Source organism: Nannospalax galili, unplaced genomic scaffold, assembly GCF_000622305.1.
Source record: "Nannospalax galili isolate Female #2095 unplaced genomic scaffold, S.galili_v1.0 scaffold649, whole genome shotgun sequence".
In the NCBI taxonomy this organism is placed as follows: domain Eukaryota; kingdom Metazoa; phylum Chordata; class Mammalia; order Rodentia; family Spalacidae; genus Nannospalax; species Nannospalax galili.
The window spans coordinates 769,232-791,659 of record NW_008359093.1 but is presented as its reverse complement, the minus strand read 5'-3'; the positions used below and the strand labels follow the sequence as shown (position 1 = coordinate 791,659).

The 22,428-nt window shown below is 41.6% G+C and overlaps 1 protein-coding gene and 1 non-coding gene across 2 annotated transcripts in view; both read right to left on the bottom strand.

Moving 5' to 3' along the window:
- Nucleotides 1-13,984: 13,984 nt before the first annotated feature.
- The window catches only part of LOC103725458 (zinc finger protein 551-like), a 10,389-nt gene continuing 1,945 nt past the window's right edge, over nt 13,985-22,428 (bottom strand). Inside the window, exons 2-3 of the mRNA XM_008822762.3 lie at nt 19,923-20,046; nt 13,985-18,568 (exon numbers count right to left, since the gene is read on the bottom strand). Coding sequence (XP_008820984.1) covers nt 16,785-18,568; nt 19,923-20,046 — 1,908 coding nt within the window. The 3' untranslated portion in view covers nt 13,985-16,784. The remainder of the gene's footprint in view (nt 18,569-19,922; nt 20,047-22,428) is intronic.
- On the bottom strand, nt 20,873-21,061 carry LOC115068377. Its single transcript, XR_003847730.1, has one exon. It is a non-coding gene; the product is annotated as a U2 spliceosomal RNA (small nuclear RNA).

Sequence of the window (22,428 nt, the reverse complement as noted above, 5' to 3'; positions counted from 1 at the left end):
ACTCCAGTTCCAGGGGATCTGACGCCCTCTTCTGACTTCCACGGGCATTACATGACATGAGTGCACCTACATACATACAGGCAGTACACTCATAAAGTAAATAAATATTTTAAATAAATATTTTAAAAAATCATGCTTGAAGTCAATGATTTCCTCAATCTATAAAAATTGAAAAGCAGTTCATCTAAAAACCTGGGAGAGGAACTGGAAAGATGGATCAGCAGTTAAGAGTCCTGGTTGCTCTTGCAGAGGACCTGGGTTTGGTTGCTAGTACCCACATGGCAGCTTATAACTGTCTGTAATCCCAGGGGATCTGACACCCTCTTTTGACCTCTGTAGGCATTGCATGACATGGGTGTACTTACATACATGCAGGAAACACTAATACACACAAAAAATTTTTTTTAATTAAAAAAAAGAATATTGTATATATGCCTGTCAGATTTGATATGAAATTTCTATGTTGAATTTTTGTCTATGTGATATATCTGTTGATGAGAGTTGGGTATTTAAGTCACACACTATTATACCTGGATCCATGTATTTCCTTATGTCCTGCATTATTTGTTTTATAAGATTGTTCCTGCCAAATTTTATCACATGCATCTCTATAATCACATCTTCTGGATGATTGTTTTATTAATGTGGAATGACATTCATCCCAATTTACTAATTTTGGCTTCAAGTATACGTTCTCAGATATGAGCATAGTTACCTCTGCTTGTTAATTTGCTTGGAATATAATTGCAGTAATTTCATTTTCAGTCCATGAATGTGTTTGTCAGTGCAGTGTGTTTCCTGCAGGCAGCAAATGCTCTTGGTTTGTAAGCCGTTCAGTCACTCTGTATTTTTCCTTTTTTATTTTCCAGAGTTGGGAATCAAAACCAGGACTTTGTACATGCTAGGCCGATGAACTTCCCCGATAATACCCCAATCCCCACATGTAGAGGTATTTGTTTTTCAGTACTGGGTATCAACTCTAGGGCCTTGCCCATGCAAACTGTGGTGGTTTGAATGAGACTGTCCCCCATAGGCTCCAAGTATTTGGACATTTTGTCTCCAGTTGGTGGGGCTGTTTCGGGCGGTTTTAGGAGGCGTGGCCTCGCTGGAAGAAGCACGTTACTGGGGCGGGCTCTGGGAGTTCTTAATCTCGCTCTGCTTCTTGTGTCTGTTTGAAGATGTGATCGCTAGGCTTTCTGCTCCGGTCATCTCCGCTGCCATGCTTCCCCTGCCATTATGGACTCTAACCCTCTGAACTGTAAGTTCAAATAAATTCTTCCTTCTCTAAGTGCCCTTGGTTATGGTGTCTTATCAGAACAACAGAAAAGTGACTAACACACCAACCAAACATTCTGTCACTGTGCTACATCCCTAACCTTTCTAATACGCATTATTATTTGGAAAATTAAGACTTAATCCATTTAGAATGATAATAGAAATATATGTATCAGTTTCCCCCTTCTTTGTATTATATATGTGGTTTGTCAAGTTAATAGCGATGGCTTCTTTCCTTTTTAATTTATTTATCATGTCTTCAGGTGAGATTTATTCTTTAGGCCCTTGTACTTTTATATACCTCTCTTTTTCGTCCATGTGCAGTCCTTAAGTTTCTTTTTCAATGATGGCTTAGTCATTTATGCTTACCACGGAAGGTTTTAATTTCTCCTTGATACCTTTTCTAGGTAGAATAAACTTGCTTGAAGTTGTTTTCTTTCAGGTCTTGAAATACCTTTGTTCTTGCTCTCCTTATCTTCACAGCTTCTTCTGAGAGGTCTGCAGTTACTTGATAGGTTTTCCTTTGCAACTATGTAGCTACCACTTTCTTGCATATTTTATTCTTTCTCTGTTTTATGCTATGAGGGTATTTGTCTATAATACGATGTGGTTAGGTTCTTTTCTAGTCATACCTATTTGGGGATCTAAATGGCTTCAGTACTTCTGAGATGGAAGATCACTGTGCCTTATTGGCTTTTGGCCAAACAAGGGCACAGGTGAATGCTGAATATGAAAACAACCCACTGAGGTGGGAAAATGGAGGAAGGGGGACTCATGAATTTGGGGGTAAGATTATGTCTAGTGATGCATGTCACATCAAGACCAGGAGATGGGAGTTTGAGATGATGTGATGGATCACTGATTAAAATGTTACACAAGAAACAAGGCCAGACAGGAGACACCTTCCTTTGAGTTGTTGGCCAGGGTGACCCAAGAGACTCCCAGACAGTAGCCCAGCTTAGAACTGTGAAAATGAACAGCAGACCCCAATCTTATCTAAAGGAGTATTGGCAACTGATTGCTGCTAGATGAAGAAGAGCTGATCTTCCTAAAACAAGGATCTCTAGATAGGCTGACTAGATTCAGCAGATGGACAAGCACTGGAGAACGGCTGGGGGTGCTGACAACACAGTGCAGTAACAGGCATGACAGAATATATGGGCTCCAGTGGCGGGGAGCTATGGGAGGGTGCCACTTGAGATGTGGGTATATAGATGAATAAGATTGTTTGGGATGTTCTGTATGAAATTCACAAAAAAAGAGTCAACAATTTTAAAAAATGAGTTATATTTGAGGAAGAAGCATTAAAAATTGCCTCATGTTAATTACCCCTGGCATGATGTTGTAATTGTGGTTTTAAGCTTTATGAATCCTGCCCTGCTTCTCCTTGGGGCATTAGCTGTTCTGGGCATCTCTGATTGCTGGTTATTAATAAAGGACTCCTAATTCGACCATCACTATGTGGTGTTCCTCTGTACATCTCTCTTGGTAACATATTTAACTTTAATAAATTTTAAACTCCTAGTATATCCTATCTCCTTTCTGTTCTAAACTTGAAGGGCTATACTTGATGTACCCAAATGCTTTTGACTAAATTTAAATACCTTGTTTGCAACCAAAGCATGGCATTTGTCACTCTTGTCTGTTTTCTCCCCTCTAAGTGGTAGTGGGTCTCATAAGCTCATGACAACACTGCCCACTAAGATGACGTTCACAAAATAAGACAGTGGGAAAAAGAAAAAAGACAGACATATAAATTCCCCAAATAAACAAAGCATAACTTTAAATACAGTATGAAAAAATGATATGAAAAAAAAACCAACAAAAATGGCCCCTGTAAAAATACGTATGTCCTCAAAAACTGAATAAAATGATACTGAAATGGTTGAAATTTCAGGCAACGGATTGAAACGTCTAGTTTTTAAAATAACTGATGACATCAAAGAAAACTCAAGCAAGTAGATAAATAAAGAAAAGTCAGAATCTGAACAAGAAATGCAGCAACATGGATAAGAAATGCAGCCAGTAAACTGAGATCCTGAAGAATAAGAAAGAAAAAATAGAAATGTTGGACATATAAAAACTCACTAAATCAAATACAAAACAGAGCAGAAAGCATCAGAAGAAAGGATAGGAATCGAAGACAACATTGAGAAGATACTGTATTCAGCTAACAAGAATACAAATAACCAAACAGAATCAGAACTTTCAAGAACAGTGAGACATAATCAAGACACATCTAGTCATGAAGGGAGAAGGATCTGTTGTACAAACCAAAGGCACTGAAACACCTAATCAAGAAACTGTATCAAAACAATTGCAAATCCTGGGAAAGGTGAGTGAACGAGCACAGGGGCATTTCGACGCCCAAATAGACATGATCAGAAAAGAATATTTCCACATCACATTGTACTTAAAATTCTAAAACTACAGAACAAAGAAACAATATAAAAAGCCATAGAAAATGCCAACTTATATACGGAGGCAAACTCTTCAGAATAGCATCAAACCTCTCCACAGAAACCCTAGGAGCCAGGGAAGCATGGAATGCTACATTTCAATCTCTAAGAGCAACAGCTGTCAACCAAGGTTATTGCTCTAGTTTGCATCTCTGTTACTGTGATAAAAGAGAACAAAAGCAGCCTGGGGAAGAGAAGGGTTTATTTGGCTGACAAGGTCCAGTCTATCATCAAAGGAAGCCAGGGAGGGAGCCCGAACAGGAACCTGGAGGCAGGAACTGAAGCAGAGATCCTGAAGGAATGCCGCTCAGCTGGTTTGCTTTCTGGCTCGTGTACATCTACCTTTCTTATACAGCCCAGGCTCACCTACCTAAAGATGGTACAACCCACAGTGGGCCGGGCTTTCTACATTAGTTAGTAATTAAAAATATGCGCTATAGACATGCCCACGGGCCAATCTGTTGGAGGAAATTTCTCAGGTGTGTCGAGTTGAGAGCTGAAGCTAACTACGACAGTTGTTACATCCAGTCAACTTATTTTTCAAAACTGATGGAGAAGTAGAGCTTTCAAGACAGACACAAACTGAAGTAACCCACGCCACTAATGTAGCACTGAAGAGGATACAGGAATCCTATACACAGAGGAAGGACAAAGTCATGAATTGAATATGAGCTCTAAGGAGACTCATTTGGATCGTAGAAATAAACAAGCAAATGAGAACTAGGAGAAAGAACAAATATGATCAACTCAGCAAACCAGCAAGCTTTTAAGATCAATAGGGATGCAAAATCAACTTTTTTTATTTGGACAAATCAGGAAAATATGCAAAAACTAAGAATCTGGGAATATCTCTGTGTAACAATTCTCAGTCAGATGTGGTGATGCACACTCATAGTCTCAGCACTTGGGAGGTAGAAGAAGACGGATGAGGCGTTCAAGGCCAGCAATAATAGTCACACTTAATAATATTCACACTTAATTTCAGTGGTCTTATCTCTCCAAATAAAAGTCATAGACTAAATGATTGAATTAAACAATAAATCTAATTAATTCTTACCTGAAGGAGACTCACGTCACTGGTAAAGACACAAACAGGAAGAATAAGAAAAGATGAAAAACATATGCCAATCACGTTGAAGGCAAAAACAAGCAGGATTACCAACTCTATTTTTTAATATTTTATTTTTATTATTTGTATGAGTGTATTGCCTGCATGTGTGTAAGTGCACCTGTGTCATGCAGGATTACCAATTCCTATACTGGAAAAGTAGACTTCAAGTCAAAATTAGAATAATCAGGTAAGATTTCTGTATATTAAATAAGATAGATACATATCTATATCTGTCTCTCTATATCTATCAAGATGATACAACTAACTTCAAAACAAAAAGTACTACAAGACTGCGATGGTTAATCCTGTCAACTTAACAGGATTTAAATACATATCTCTTCAGCTGGGTGTGGTAGCGGTGCATGCCTCTAATCCCAGCACTTGGGAGGCAGAGGCAACTGGATCTTTGTAAATTCAGAACTAGTCAGTCTACATATATGTCTTCAAGGTGTTTCTGGAGATCTTTGACTGAGGAGGGAAGGCCTGTCCTGAATGTGAGACGCACACTTCTTTGGACTGGGGTCCTGGACAGAACGAAAAAGAGGAAGTGAGCTGAGTGTCAGCCCTCCTCTCATTCAGCTTCCTGAGCCTGGATGCAACGTGACTGATTGATCACCCTCCTGCTTCATACATTCCCTGCCAGGATGGACCGCACTCTCAAAACAGGAGCAAAAATAGACCCTTCCCTCCTGAAGTTGCTGGAATCTAACTGGCTTGACCCAGTGCAGTCTCTTCAACAACGGGTGCTGGAGAAACTGGATATTCATGTGTGGAAAAATCAGACCCCGTCTCTTGGCACACGCCTTTAATCCCAGCACTCGGGAGGCAGAGACAGGCGGATCTCTGTGAGTTCAAGGCCAGCGTGGTCTACATAGTGAGTTCCAGGACAGCTGGGGCTACAGATAGATCCTATCTCAAAAAGATTAAAAAAAAAAAAAAAAAAAAAAAAAAAAAAAGTATTACATTAATATTAGTTTCTTGGTTTTGACTGAAATATCCTGTTTGTCTAAGATGTTAATCTAAGGGAGGGCTGAATGAAAGGAACACAGGACCTCTCAATATTGTATTTGCAACTCTTCTGTTAATTCAGTGCCATTTCAAACTGAAAAATAATTTTAATAAAACATTTATATCTATCAAAAGTATATTTTATGATACAAAAAGAAAGAAAAGGCATACCGTATTATTGGATGAGAAAACACATTAATGTCAATAGTCAATGTTTTCCTAATTATTCTCTACATTACATGAAATGTTTGCTAATTCCTAAGGATTTAAAAGGTTTTATGATTTATTTACTTTTATTATATGTGCATGAGTGTTTTGCTTATATGTATGTAAGTGCACCCATGTATATAGTGCCCAGAGGCCAGAAAAGGGGATACCCTGGAACTGGAGTTAGCCACCATGTGGGTGCTGGGACCTGAACCCTGGTCCTTCAAAGAGCAGCCAGTGCTGCTCTTTGAAGCCCCACTAAAGAATTTTTTTAAAGTCTGGTGTCCCACGTTTGTAATCCCAGTAACTGGGAGGCTTTTACCAAAGAATCATGAGTTCTAAGCCAGCCTGGGCTACATAGCATGCTCCAGATGTGCCTGGGCAATATAACAGATACAGTTTCAAAGATTAAAAACAAAAACAAAAACCCCAACAAACCTTTAAATAAGCAAATAAATCAATAAATAGCCTGATGGGTGGAAGGATGAAAAGTAGCACACTAGAGATATCCAGCATGTCCTTGCCTCTCCAGGAATCTGAACCAAAACCCCATGGTGTATGCTGCAGGGAGAGATAGGTATCGTGAAAAGGCAAGGGAACAGAAAACAGGCAATTAGAAATATTGAACTTTACATTTATAAAATGAACAAAGGATCCTCACTAGAGCACTAAGCAAAACAGTAGACACAGGGGAAGATGCCTCATCCCTAGGGGGACTCTGAGCCAAAGGCAAAAGGAAGACCTGAGGAAGTCCTTCACCCATTCCACTAACACTCTGCAAAAATAAATCCCAATGCCGGGAATGGAATTCCTCTCAAGAAGCTGTTGACCAAGCATCCCATAGACCCTCAAACAATAGTGGCCATTGCCCCTGCTCTTGGTTACCCACCAGAATATCACTGTAAGACCCTATTGCTGAGAACACAACATATATGAGCTGTAGAACAAACAAGGAGAAATCAAGCTGGTACTGACTTCAGAACCTCATCTCTACTGGCTAGTGTCCACAGTGCTGGAAGGTGCTATGTATGCTACTGGAAGGAAAAAAAAATCATCAACCTTACCCAGCTGGTGTGTGAGCTACAACAATGGGCCTAGCAAGATATGCCCACTGGTGCAATAGTGGCACAAATATTATGGGAGTAACCAACCACTTTTTACATGAATTTAAGGTCTTCAAAACAAGGAGTCCACACCTGACAAGATTAGGCCTAGGAACCTGAGGCTAAACAGATCACAGGGCATAGAGGAGAGCCTAATATTAGCTTTCTACTAAATTGCTATAGTATTAAAGTGATTCTTAATGATTTTACTATATCCATAAATGAATGCATCTCTCAACTCTCACCAGAGAAGCTTCCTTATGCAGAAGATGATTTAACACAGAAACCCACAACTTGCCAATCTGCAGAGAACAAGAGGCTGCAGAGTGCTCATCCCTGAATAGGAGACTATATCAAACTTCTGCCTCCCACAGCTCAGGGATCACTGCAGAGGAGGGGGTGGAAAGAATGTAAGAGTCAGAGGTGATGGATGACCACTGGGAAATAAATTTTTCATACAGCTGGTCAGCGACTCACATGAACTCACAGCAATGGTGACAGCATGCAAGCTCGGAGCAGACAAAATCCCAGCACAGACATGGAAAACTGGGAAAGAAACCCCAACCCTATCTAAGAAACCATTCAGCCAATGGCTTCTGGGAGGAGGGTCAGTCTCTTTCAAGGATGGGACTCTTGGTAAGTTAACCAGGCTCCAACGAATGGACCTACACTGAAGGACATTTGGGGACACAAATTATAAACTCTGTAGGCTTTATTTTATATATAATCAAATACATTAATTTGAGTGGAGATCAGTAGGGGGAGGGATCTAAATATCCTTAAATTATATTGTATGAAAATCTCAAAAATTCAGTAATTTTTAAATGCAAAAAATTATAAAAATAAAAATAAATAAAGTTTAAGCTGGGCATGGTGGTGTATGCCTGCAATCTCAGTATTCAGGGCAAGGCAGGAGGGCTGCCATGTTATCAAAAGACAGCCTGAAGTATGCAATGAGTTCCAGCCCAGGCTGGTCAAAAAATAAATATATAAATAAAAATAAAATTGAAGGCATCAAAACAATGTGTAAATCACATTTATTTATTCATTGTGCATGCACACACACTATGCTGTGAGACAGTTTGCAGGAGTCAATTCTCTCCCTTCCACCATGTGGGAGCTGGGGACTGAACTCTGGTTGTCTGGCTTGCTTGCAAGTTCTTGGTTGCAAAATACCATGAAAAACATGGTAGCCCATGCACTGGGAGGATGAGTCAGGAGGACCGTGATTGGAAAACAGTCTGAGCTATATAATCAGTTCCAGGCCAGCCTGGGCTACATAGTGAGACCTTGTCATGTTTCCCCAACACACACAAAAAAGAAAACAATGGCTAGCATGGTAGCATTTAACTTTAATCTTAGCATTTGGGAGACAGAGGCAGAAAGAGCTCTGTGAGCTCAAGGCCAGCCTGGTCTACACAGTGAGTGCCATCCAGCAAGGGCTACACAGTGAGGCTGTCTTGGAAAATAATAATGGTAATAACGATGAAGAAAGAACACACAACACTTGAATCAACTGAGAATATAAAACCAGCACTAAAGGAATCATCAAATGATAAGACCTCAATAATCTTAAATTTTACTGGTCTCAGCTCTCCAGTTAGAAGCTGCAGACTAGTTGATTGGATTATTGAATCCAGTAAATAAAGCATCCATACAAAAAAATCAACAAAGAGGACTGGAGAGATGGCTCAATGGTTAAAAGCACTAGCTGCTCTTGCAGGGAACCTGGGTTCGATTCCCAGCACTCACATGGCAGCTAACAACCGTCCAGTTCCAGGGGATCCAATGCCCGCTTCTGACCTCAGCAGCATTGCAGACACGGGTATACTTACACAAATGCAGGCAATATACTCATACACATAAAATATTTTTTAAAAATCAACAAAGAAACCAGAGTTAAAGTGCATCACGGATCAAATGGACTTAATAGACATAGGCAGAATATTGCATCCAAGAGATATGAGAAACATATTCTTATCAGTCCATAGAATGTTGTCTAAAATATATCAGATTTGGGTGTCGAGATGGGTCAGTGAGTAAAAACGTTTGAAATCAAGCCTGACGATCTAAGATCAATGCCTGGGACCTCATGGTGGAAGGAGAGATCAACTGTTGCAAGTCATCCTCTGACCTCCACATGCATGTGCATACATACACACATAAATAAATATAAAATATATAGATGAGTAAATGTAATTTAAAAAATTTAAAATACCTCAGGCTGGAGAGATGGCTCAGAGATTAAGAGCAATGTATACTCTTGCAGAGGACCCGGGTTCAATTCCAGCACCCACCTGGTGGCTAACAACCGTCAGTACCTCCTGTTACAGGGGATCCAAAGTCCTCTTCTGACCTCTGTGGGCATTGCATGACATGGGTGCACCTACCTACATGTAGGCAATACACTAGTACACATAAAATTTTTTTAAAAATGAAAATACCTCACATTTTAGACCATATAATAAGTCTTAAGAATGCACAAACAAGGAAATAATTTCCTGCATCATGTCAGGTCATAATGGAATAAAACAAGAAACTACACAAACTATACACATGCATGGATATTGAACACTAGTCTTCACTGAGATCCAGAGCATCTTTAGGAAATACTCTGAAAACTTATATTACAATAAATTTAAAAATCATGATAAAATGGAAACATCAGCAAACATATGACATATGAAGATTAAACCAACAGGTTATACGAAATTTAAACTATGCTGGTAACATGGTGCTAATGGGTGAAAACACTTGTTTAGTTCATTCCCAAGAACCTAGATGACTGAAGATGAGAACTAACTCCCAGTTGTCCGCTCAACGCCATAGGTGTTCTGTGCCATTAATGAATGAATGAATGAATATTTAATTTAAACAAATTTATAACAAGCAATGAAACTGAAACAGTAATAAAGGACTTCCCAGTAAGGAAAGGCCCATGACCAGAAATAGCCACGGCTAATTCTACTAGGCCTTTAAAGGTGAATTAACAGGGAAAGAAAGCTTCCAAATGCATTTTATGAAGATAGTATTACTCTGATACCTAGAGATAAGCACATACCAAAATATAGGATCGATATATCTCAATACAACAAAGGCTGTAAGGGAAAAACATAGCTAACATGGCACAAAGCAGGGAAATCCTGAAATCATTTACTCTAAAATCTAGAACACCAGAGTGACCACAATATTCTCTAATTCACTGCCTCTGCCTCTCCAGTGCTGGGATTAAATGCGTATACCACCACGCTGGACATTCTTTTCTTTTTTGTGTGTCGGGAGGGAACATAACAGGGTCTCATTTGTGTAGCCCAGGCTGGCCTGGAACTGATTATATCGCTCAGACTGAGCATAGAACAAACGGAAAGGAGAGAGGAAGCAGGAAGGAGTATGAGCCACTTAGATGAGATTTTCAAACTGCCAAGAAGTGACAGTTTCAGAAATCTGATTGGTCATGTATTGGCTCTGGGTTTTGAACATGTCAATCAAAACCAGCTCATAGTTTATAATAAAAATCATATTTAAGGGGCTAGAGAGATGGCTCAGCAGTTAAGAGCACTGAGGGCTCTTGCACAGGACCCAGGTTCAATTCCCAGCACCCACATGGTGGTTAACCACTCTGTAGTTCCAGTTCCAGGGGATCTGAGGCCTTCTTCTGACTTCCATGGGCATTGCTTGATATGGTGCACTTATACACATGCAGGCAATACACTCATACACGTAAGATAAAAAATAATAAAAAAGTCATATTTAACTTGGTTATTTCCTGAACTTTAGAGAGAAGCAAAGGGTCAAAAAGAATGTCAAATAAGAAGCTATGGACAGAGATGCGGAAATCAAGGCTCAAGAAAATTTGGACTTGTATACAACAGACACATAACGAGGAATCTTCAGCAATGAGAGAGAAAATTGTTCATTCCAGAAACTGAATACTAGTACTTTAAATATAATTAAAATGAGATGGGCTGCAGTGGAGAATAATCACAACAGAATTCTAATGATGGTTTATTTTGCTAAGTCAAACATATCCTGAGATGTGATGTAAAAACTGATAGTGTTAGTGATAGGAAACAATGGATTCACAGAGGAAGTTACCTTCAGAAACAGCAGTTCCAGAAACACCCTGCTGCAGTGCTCCATGACAGTGCTCCTCAGTTGGAGGCCTCCTCCAGCTCTGAGCCTCACCCATCTCCTATGTTACCTGCCTTCAGGGCAACTTGAGAATTTCTATTTCTGGAAAGAACTGGCACAGAGACAAACATTTTGGGGTCTTGATGTATAGCACTGGGACTCTCTCATTTTACTACCTGAATCCTGGGCTGTGCCCTAAAACTCCCTTCAGATCAGAGTACAGCAGGAATGGCAATTAGTCAGTGATGGCCTGTCTCCATTCGGATTTGTATTGACAATTATTCTCAGGGTTTTAATTGTGAGATTCCCCCCAAACAGTAGCTATGTCTTCCCCTGACACCTTACCCAAAGGAGGGGCAGCTACTACAGGTAAAACAACTTTTGTAAAATCTAACTGAAGGAATTCTTCATTATAAATGTATAATTTTTAGTCAGGATCTTGCTATGTAGTCCAGGCTGACCTCAAACTCATGATTCTCCCGCCTCAGTCTCCTGAATGCTGGGATTAAGGGTGTGTGCCAGCACACCAGGCACAAACCTATCTTTTACATCAGCACTGACGCACAATTCAAAGGGCAGGAAGGCACACAAATTATATATGTTCCATCTATCCAAGCATGTATTGTTTTTTCCAATTTTGTAATTTTAATACAAGCATGAAAAATTCTTATTATAGAAGGTTTTGTACCATTTAATGAATCATGAAAAGTTGGCAACAACTTTTCATCAAAAAGAGAAAAGGACCTGCAGTTAAGAGCACATACTTAATCTTGCAGCGGACCCAAGTTGGGTTCCTAGCAGCCAAATTGGGGGAGGGGGCTCACAACCACTTGTGACTCTAGCTCCAGGGCATCCGATGCCATTTCCTGGCCTCTGTGGGCTTGCATGCATGTGGCACACTTACATACGTGCAGGCAAAATACTCATACACATAAAATATTTAAAAATAAAGCAAGTATTCTTCAAAACAGAAAACAGAAACAAAAGGGAAATGAACAAAGAAGGAAGACAAGCAAGAGTCACCTCCTGTCCCAGCTACATCTCAGACTTCTGGCTTGGTGCATCGTGTGTAAAAGGAAGAGACACTCACCTGTGGCCCCTGTGCTACATGAAGCTGAGCGCGGCTGTGGGACATCACCAGTGTGACTGGGGTAAGACTCTGCTCCCCGACACATAGGTTTATTATTCCCTGGTTCCCTCCCCACAAGACTTGGGATTTTCCTGTCAAGTCTAGATCTATGACAGTATCTACGTGGGGGATTGCGAAAAACTTTTAACCATCTTTGCCCCACTTACCTGCCAGTAAAAACAAGTACAAATGACAGGAGCAAATCCAAGGAACCAATTAGGAGGAATTGGGAAGCAAACTTTCTGTGATCCCTTGGGTCAGACAGAATATCGCAAGGCTGGGTGCAGAAGGCCCAAAGTTCCCCTTTACCCTCAAGGTTCTCTGTATGTTCTTCCCTCCTCTCTTCCCAGTTGAATGCCCCCATTTTCTCCATTTCCCCTTCAGTAACACGTTTCCTACTCTTCCCCTCTCTCAGGCTCTTTCTCTCCTTTTATCTCTGTAGTTCCTTTCCATAGTGGCTGCACGAGTTTCCATTCTCATCAGCAGTGAATGAGCACTCCCCTTTCTCAGCATCCTCACTGGCGTTTGTTGTTATCTGTTCTCTTGATCTTAGCCAGTCTGACTGGGGTAAGATGGAATCTTAAAGTGGTTTTGATCTTCATTTCTCTAATTACTGAGGAGGTTGAGCACTTTTTAAGGTGCTTCTTAGCACAGAAAATGTGACTGAGAGATGCCCAGCCCCAAGTGACACATCTACAGTGGAACCTCTATACCGCAGGCTCAGAGAACATGGTGGAACAGGAGGTAGACGGAATACTAATACACCCCTCATCTCTTGTTCTCTAAAACTTAGCCAATTGTGGCCTTCTGTGTGCATCGCACTTTTTTTTGTATGAGGAAGCAGGCCACAATTGGCTAAGTTTTAGAGAACAAGAGACTCTGAGTGCTTATCCCTGGATAGGACTCCTATATTAATCCTCACCCACCCATGGCTCAGGGACCCCTGCAAAAGATGGGGCAGAAAGTTAGTAAGAGCCAGGGTTGGTGCATGAACGTAAGGAAAGAGAGGTTCTCTTGCCGTGGGGAACTTGAAACAATGATGACAGCATGCACAAGACCCATGCCGACTCAGACAAAAACCCAGCACAGAGGGAGGAAGTGGGCAGCAGGTTTAGCCCTAGCCGAAGAAATATCAGCAACAGATGACTGCTGGGTGTGGGTGATTAGATCTTTTTTAAGGGAGTGATTCTAGATAGGCTGACTAGACTCAAGTGGATGAACCTTCACTGAGGGACATCTGGGTATAAAAGCTTGATGGGACAGGACTTAACATATATGTCAGAATGCATGAAATCTATTGGAGGGGCTATAGGGAACAGAGATAGGGAGGGGAGGGTCTAAATTTGATTAAGATCTATTATATGAAAGGCACAAAAACTCAATAAATATATTTTTAAACATGATGGATAATATGTTTAAAATATATATTAAACTTAGAAGTGTACGGTCTATATGGGTATTTTCACACCAAACAAAAAGCTGAAGAAAAACATTTTCCTCCAGTATTTAAAAGCAGTTGTTCTGTATGATACATAAAAGCAGTCCTTACAATGCTGAAGAGTGAAATTCCTGTACATATCTTTATTGTCATATCTCCTTATCTGTTAAAATAATAAATTCATTGAAGGAAAATCAGGGAAAAAGATAGGAACATTTTATTACAGATGTACAGGTGGCCAATAAGCACATGAAAACGTGTTCAATATTAGTATTCTTAGGGAGATGCCATTAATCCACAGTGAAATGTCACTATTCATTTACTAAATAGGCTAACGTTTAAAAGCATTAGCCATATGGTGTACAGGTCAGGATGGTAAGGAACTGCAGCCTTCACACACTGCTGGAGAGGACGCAATGGGAAGCAAAGAGATCAGAATCAATCATTTCCTAAATTACTCTTAAAATATTCACCTATGGGGTTGGAGAGATGCCTCAGCGGTTAAGAGCACTGGCTGCTCTTGCAGAGGACCTGAGTTCAATTCTCAGCAACCACACGGCAGCTAACAACCATCCATAACTCCGGTTCCAGGAGATCTGATACCCTCCTTCTGACCTCCACGGGCTTTGCAAGACAGGGGTGCACTTACATATGCAGGCAATACACTCATACACATAAAATAAATAAAAATAATAAACAAAATATAAAAAAATCCACCCCAACATTATATTTTAGCTATTAACACCTTTTAACATCTAACATTTTATTAACAAGGTAAATAAGATGCATATCCATATAAAAACTGAAATAGTCACAGCATCTTTATCTGTAATATGTAAAGTGTATAAATAATAGGAAGTACTGAAATAAATTAATGGACAAACAGCAGTTTATCCATACAACAAAATGCTACTCCACAACTTTTCAATAAGCATTATCACTGAATGTCAAAAAAATTATAACATATACACACACACACACACACATGCAAACATGATGACGATAATTTAAAATTCTAGAAAGTATGAGTTAATTTATTGTAAAGAAAATCAGTGGTTTTCAGGGGGACTGGGAAATAGAAGATAAAAAAGGGCACAAGATAAATACACAAGTGACAGGTAAGTTCATTTTCATAAAGATAATGATAATTTCAAGACTATCAAATTGGTTTTCTAAAACAATTTATTATTTGTGTTTTTGAGCTAGGATCCTGCTATGTTGCCCAGGCTGGTCTTCTGGGCTCAAGAGATGCTCCTTCCTCAGCCTCCCTAGCGACTGGAGGAACAGGCACATGCCACAGTGCCATGCCATTGTTCTTTGTCAAAGTCAATTAAACAAATAGTTAAATGAAACTATGAAGAGCTCAAAATAATACACATGGATGACACACTTTTCTTGAAAATGTAGGTTCCCAGCCTGATATGAATTCCATCATCTCTTTCCTTTGACCCTGAGAGGAGCAACCTTGCTTCATTGGCAACAAATATTTTAGGTTCTAAAAGTTACTGCTCCTTAAATCACAGCTAGTTCAGAATCCTATCACTGGACTACAGACTCATCCTCCTCTTGTTTTACTGCCTGCAGAGCTGTGGCCCACAACAGAACACCCCAGAGAGGGTACAAGAATCCCCCCAAACTTACCACTATTTTTCTTTTCCAAAAACTACAGTCAGGAAATAGTGGTGCTTATCTCGAGAATTTGTTTATTCACACAAAATCTCTAGAACATGCGTGATGGACTTTTAAAAGAAGCATATTCCCAAGCAAATGAGCAGATAGCACAGGTAAAGGGACAGGCATGACGGAAGGAGAGAACTGACTCCACGAGTTGTCCAACCTCCACATGCAATCCTGACCTTGACATGAGCTATACTGCACATACACCTATACACATAGACAAACACACAATATAAAAAATCATTTTTAAAAAGATGTAGGTTCCATCTAACCTGCTATCTCTTATTAACTCAGTTCCCGTTCCAATTACAACCATGCTAGCCTACACAGTTCTGTACATCTGACTCCAGTGCCAGACCTGCAGAAGAGTTAATCTTCAACACTGGTAGAGCTTATGTGACATCCCAATGGCAAAGTGAATAAAATTAGTCATGTGTTTTAAAGAAGCACTTGGGATTGTCACAATTCTCCTTTACACCATGCTCTCCAACCTCACAATTAGCAACTGTCCACAAGTCTGGAACACAAAGTCCTACTGTCTTACCTTTGAGGGTGTGGTCAGCAATGAAAATCAGACCAATGCTGCAGAGAGCTGCTCTGTCACTGTACCTTGCCTTCTGAAGCACAGTTAGGATGTCCATAAAACTGATTCACCGCTTCATGCTGACATCATTAATCAGCTCATAAGTCATCCCACAAAACAAACAGAACCTTCAAGCCTAAACATGCATAAACAAAATTACCTTTACAAAAACATAAACTGGAGTAATGGGCAGCATGCATTTTCCAAGCTGGTAAATTCAAATCTGGAAATATTTAAGCATAAAGATAAAATTCCCCCGTGAACAAGATAATCTTTCTTAGCAGGTTGGAAGCACAAGTCAGACCAGGTCTTCTAGACCCAAACTAAGTAAGATTCATGCCCTAAAGGAAAATACAAAGAAATAAGGTGTTTCCAAAGGCTGAGACCCAAGCAGACAGTGCAGGCATTTGGACCTCTAAGCATGCTGCAGTGCTAACTTATCCACATAAACGTGAACTTTCCAGGCGGTAATGGTGACATAGTTTGTACCACAGACACTGTCAGGAACATAAATCAGAATATAGCCCTAGGCATACTAGAATCTGTAATGAATCTCAACAAAGCTTCCCACATAAATTAAACATAGAGAAGGCCGCTAATTTCCTACAGTGTTAATACGCTAATTTATGAAACAGCACATTTCTTAAACGACGAAGACCTTTCTTAAATGTGAACTCTCTGGTGTCGAACAAGATTAGATTTGCGGCTAAAGGATTTCTCACAGCCATTGCATTCATAAGGTCTTTCCCCAGTGTGAACCCTTTGGTGTTGAATGAGGTCAGACTTGTGGGTAAAGGGCTTCCCACATTCACTACATTCATAAGGCCTTTCTCCAGTGTGGCCTCTCTGGTGTTGAATCAGGCTAGAGCTTTGGCTGAAGGATTTTCCACATTCACTACACTCATAAGGTCTCTCTCCAGTGTGAACTCTCTGGTGTTGAATAAGGCTAGCACTCTGGCTAAATGCTTTTCCACACTCACTACACTCATAAGGCCTCTCTCCAGTGTGAACTCTCCGGTGCTGAATGAGTCCAGAGCGTTGCCTAAATGATTTCCCACACTCATCACACTCATAAGGTCTTGTGCCAGTATGAATTCTCCGGTGTTGGATGAGGTCAGATTTCCGAGTGAAGGATTTCCCACATTCCCCACATTTATAAGGCCTTTCTCCAGTGTGAACTCTTTGGTGTTGAATGAGGATAAATTTGCGACTAAAGGATTTCTCACACTCACTGCATTCATAAGGCCTATCACCGGTATGAACACTCTTGTGTCGGATGAGGTTGGAGAACTGCCTAAACAATTTCCCACATTCACTACACTCATACGGCCTTTCTCCACTGTGAATTCTCTCATGTTGAATGAGTTCGGATTTGCAGCTAAAAGATTTATCACAATCGCTGCACTGATACGGCATTTCTCCAGTGTGAACTCTTCTGTGTCGAATGAGATTGAAGATTTGTCTAAAGGCTTTCCCACATTCATAACACTCATAAGGCCTTTCTCCAGTGTGAACTCTCTGATGTCTAAAGAGGCTAGAGCTCTGTCTGAAGGATTTCCCACATTCATCACACTGATAAGGCCTTTCTCCAGTGTGAATTCGCTGGTGTTCAGTGAGGTTGGATTTGTAGGTAAAGGATTTCCTACATTCCCCACACTCATAATGTACTCTTCTACTATGACGTCTTTGATGGTAAACGAGTTCGGATTTGTAGATAAAGGCTTTTCTACATTCACTGCACTTATAGGGTCTTTCTCGAGCATGAGTTCTATCATGGGCAGGGAGGTGACCTTTTTTGTTAAAGGATTTCTCTTGCTGACTACGCTCATATGTCCTTTGTCCAATGTGACCGTCTTGGTGCTGAACAAGTGTGCGCTTGCGGGGGACGGCTTTCTCAAACTTGTTGTGTTCATAAAGCCCTTTTCCAGAGGAGGCAGCCTGATGAAGAACAAGTGTGTGTTTGTGGCTCGAAACTTTTTGGCATTCACTGCCCTTCTGTTTTTCTCCACTCAAAAATGCTTCCCCACACTTGCTGGGGCTAGTGTGAGGTTGCTCACCATTGCAAGCAGCCAGCTGCTGAAGACAGCCTACGGTGGCTGGGAAGTCCTCCCCATCCTTCCCAAAGGATGGCTTTATCAACACATGGAGTCTGCAGCTTGACCTACATGAGGCACCGTCAGCATCGAGATCGCAGGGCTTTTCTCCATTGTAATTATCCCACTGCTGGTTAAGGTCCTCATTCAAGCAGAGGCTTTTCACACTGGTTTTGCTCAAGTACAGTTTTTGCACAGGATGTGTGTTTTCGATCTCAGCTGAGTGTAAAGCTGGAATGCTCATCTCAAAGAGTTGAGTTTCCTGGGTAGATGGACTTGCCATAGACGTCACCCCTTCTATAGGCACGTCATGCTCAGAAGTTATTTCTTCACTCCCCATCACATGACAGGAACCTGAAATCAGAGAAATGCAGGTTGAAATGCTGATGAAATGATGCTGACATCAATGAGGAAAGAAAAGCCCATCGTAAAGGTATATTAGGCAATGAGCAGTAAGATGGCTAGATGTGATGAAACACACCTGTAAAGCCAGTACTCGGGAAGCTAAGGAAGAAGGTTCCTATGCTACACAGCAAGAACCTGTCCCAAAGAAAGAAGAATGCACAATGGACTAAGAACAAAAGAGGTAGGACAGATTGAAGGAGCTTCTTTCAAATATTAGGTCTTTGAAAACCAGAACGGGGAGATCCTACTCAAGGATGCAAGGATGGGGCACAGCAAAGGAGAGCTGGGTCTCTGATCAATACCAACAATTTTCAGCAGGACTTTGTCCATTAGCGATATGGCTATACTGTGCAGAAGTCACCAAAAGAAACTTAAGTAGTTGGTGACCAAGGGCTATTTAAGGATATGTGCATGCCTTATAGCACTGAGTCAAAACTAAGAGTGTAGCAGAGCATCAAGGTAGCCAAGAAGCCAGAAGTCATAGATGAAATTACAAGTTACCAAAGAATGAAGCACTGGAAAATAAAGGCAGAAATAGGGCGTGACAGGTGGCGCTTGCACCAACTGTTGGACACTCTGCTGATTCCTGATATAATGTGAACAGAACCCTAATGTCACACCCTTCCCCGGGTGCCTCTCCCTAGGCCAGGTCTTCTCTAAGACAATCTTGCAATGTCCACTCTATGAGGCAACCAAGACTCTCCCTGCAGCCCTAACCACATGGGACATAAAAAACACCAATATTAAAAGAAAAAAGACAAGGGGCTGGAGAGATGGCTCAGTGGTTAAGAGCACCAGCTGCTCTTGCAGAGGACCCAGCACCTACATGGTGGCTAGCAACTATCCATAACTCCAGTTCCAGGGGATCTGAAGTCTTCTTCTGACCACCGCCGGCACTGCATGACACGGGTGCACTTGTATACATGGAGGCAATACGCTCATATGTATAAAATAAAAATAATAAATAAAATATTAAAAAAAAAAGACAGGCGAGTGACTAGCACTAGCTCACAGCAATAAGAAAACATTACAAAAAACATCCCATGGTTCACTTAAGAGTAACCATGAAAATGCTGGCCATTCCTCACATAGGTGGCCATGGGGAAATGGCAGTTACAGGAATCATGCAGGAACTGGGGTACAGAACACCACAGTTCTGAACAGTCACCCCAACAGGGGGGAGGCAATCAAAATGAGACCATTAGGCTGACAGCCTGAGGTAACAGTCACCCCGGGCAAAGGAAGGGCAGCAACCACTCAGAACACTGGGGGCGGGGGGTGGGGGGTGGCTAAAGGACCTTACCCAAGGATGCCACAAGCACAAAGTTTTCCAGCATCACACTGCAGTACAGGAGCCTCTGAGCCTCATCAAGGAGCACCCACTCTTCCTGGGAGAAGTGAATGGCCACATCCTCAAAAGTCATACCCTGTCACAACAGAAAAAAGTTCAATCTAGGATCAGCTCTCTTCTAGGAACCTAAGTTCATTCTGTTGCCCAGTATCCACCCCCTGCTTACTGTATTTCTCATCTACTATCAGACAAGATACTCAGCCTAATGCCACTTGTGCCCACTCTCTGCCCACCGACACTGGAAACAAAGGGAGATGGACTCAAACCTCCAGACCTAGCGTGAAGCCAACTATCCTTTCTCGTCAATTCTGTGGCTGCCACAAATACTGATTAGGGAGGGAAGTGGCCACACAGAGGTAGGTTAACTTGACTTCTGTTCTGTCAGACAGTATCCCTGAGGACCAGACCCTGGAAACATGAACTCACCCCTTATTCTTATGATTCTTTCTTATTCCTGGGCAATTAGTTCGCTCTCTCTATGCACAAAACACTTGTCTGTGTGCAAGTGTGTATGCATTTCTACCTATAGATGCACATGCATATGTGGAGACCAGAAGTCACTATCAGGTGTTTTCTTCAAGCAATCTCCACCATATTTTTTTCTCCCACTGAAGTTGGATCTCGTCACTTGGATAAGATGGATGGTCAACGGGCTCCACAGATCCAGATACACCGTCTCTGCCCTTGCCCTCAGCTCTGGGGTTACAGATGCTTGTCAATGCCCTCGGCTTTTATGTGGGTGCTGAGACAATGGACTCAGGTCCTCACGCTTGAATAGCAAGCCCTTTATCCACTTAACTATCTCCCAGTCCTGCACACAGTACTCAACTGTATTTTCCTCACATGACTGTATTCATTTGTTTTTTTTTTTTTTTTTTTTTTTTAAAGTCCTCTGAGAGGGTGCACAGTTCCTCGTTCCTGGAGATAATAATACCAGGTCAATGCGTGGAGTGGACAAAGCAAGCTCCTATTCCATGTCCCGCCTCCAAATACCCATTTCATATACTATCCGTGAATAGAGGACGTATCAAATAGTAAACTGATGAGAACAGATACTATATTTGATCTTAGCCAACAGGCCCAGAAGACACAGCCCTGCACGACAGGAAAAGCTTGTTTTATTATCCACTTCCCTCTGAGGACTCCAAGGTCACATACACCTAATCCTAGCCTATCTACCTCAGAGAAAATACCTGGACTTGGCACCACATCCATTCTCTCCTCAGGCTCACTGATCACTAACTGCCAGTGTAATTTCTGGCCTTGACATGCAAGGCTGCATGATCTAGCACCAAAAAATCAGCCTTCAGTTCTGCAGATCCTCCCTCCCCTACACAATAAAACAAGGATTCACACACTTTAATCCTATGTCCTAAATGTGAGGGCCCTGAGACCGGAAGTTCACATTCTCTCTCCATGGGCCCTGGTCTCTTTTTCCACACATCTCTCTAGCCTTGCTCGTATACCACCGTGGCCCCACTGAGAGTCATTCCTTGGTCTACCCACTGGTTACACAGCATATAGGATCCAGAGAGTGGAGGTTTAACTCCAGACTTCTCATGGACCATACTACAAGGCAGCTCTAACCCTGTTATATGATGGCCTTCTACTGTTCCTTGTTTCAACCCCACTCAGCAGTCATTTGTGGAAGCCAGTCATCTCGGCTCATGCCTGTAATTCCTGCATTTGGGAGGATGAGGCAGGAGGTCTGACACAAGTTCAAGGCCAGTCTGGGTTACACAGTGAATTCTGGGCCTGACTGGGTTACAATGAGACCCTGTCTCAAAAATTATAACAACAGTAAATTGGAAGGCTGGACATGGTGGCGCACGCCTTTAATCTCAGCACTCAGAATGTGGAGGCAGGAAGATCTCTCTGAGTTCAAGGCCAGTCTGGTCTACATAGTTGAGTTCCAAGACAGCTGGGACTACAGGGAGACCTTGTCTCAAAATACTACCTCTACTACTACTACTAATAATAAAGAACAACTTGTGAACCTCAGCTGGCCATGGGCTTCTTCCATGGCTGGATTGGACTTGCATCCCACAAACCAACCACCGCTTTCCTCTGTCCAACTAATTCTCATTCAAACTCTGGCCAGTCTGGTCTACATAGTTGAGTTCCAAGCCAATGGGGAAGACAGGGCTTTTTAGCCCTATAACCAGGGAGTCAATTATCCCTCTAAGCTATCTGTCAGCCTGACTCCAACAATCCCAGTCCCATCAAGGGTTACAAGAAAACCCTGATGCATCTGCAAAGCAATGCACGAGCACCAACCCTAGTTCTAGTACTTGTAGACCAAGTCTACACCAGGTCCAGTCATTCCTGAGAAGCCCGGCCCACATGCCAGACCATCCTCTTTCCTACACCACTGAGGCTTCAGCTTCTCCCACAACCAAGGATCCATATAGGAGATCTAGCCCTCAGCTCAGCCCCCTGCCCCCTGCCCCCCTCCCCC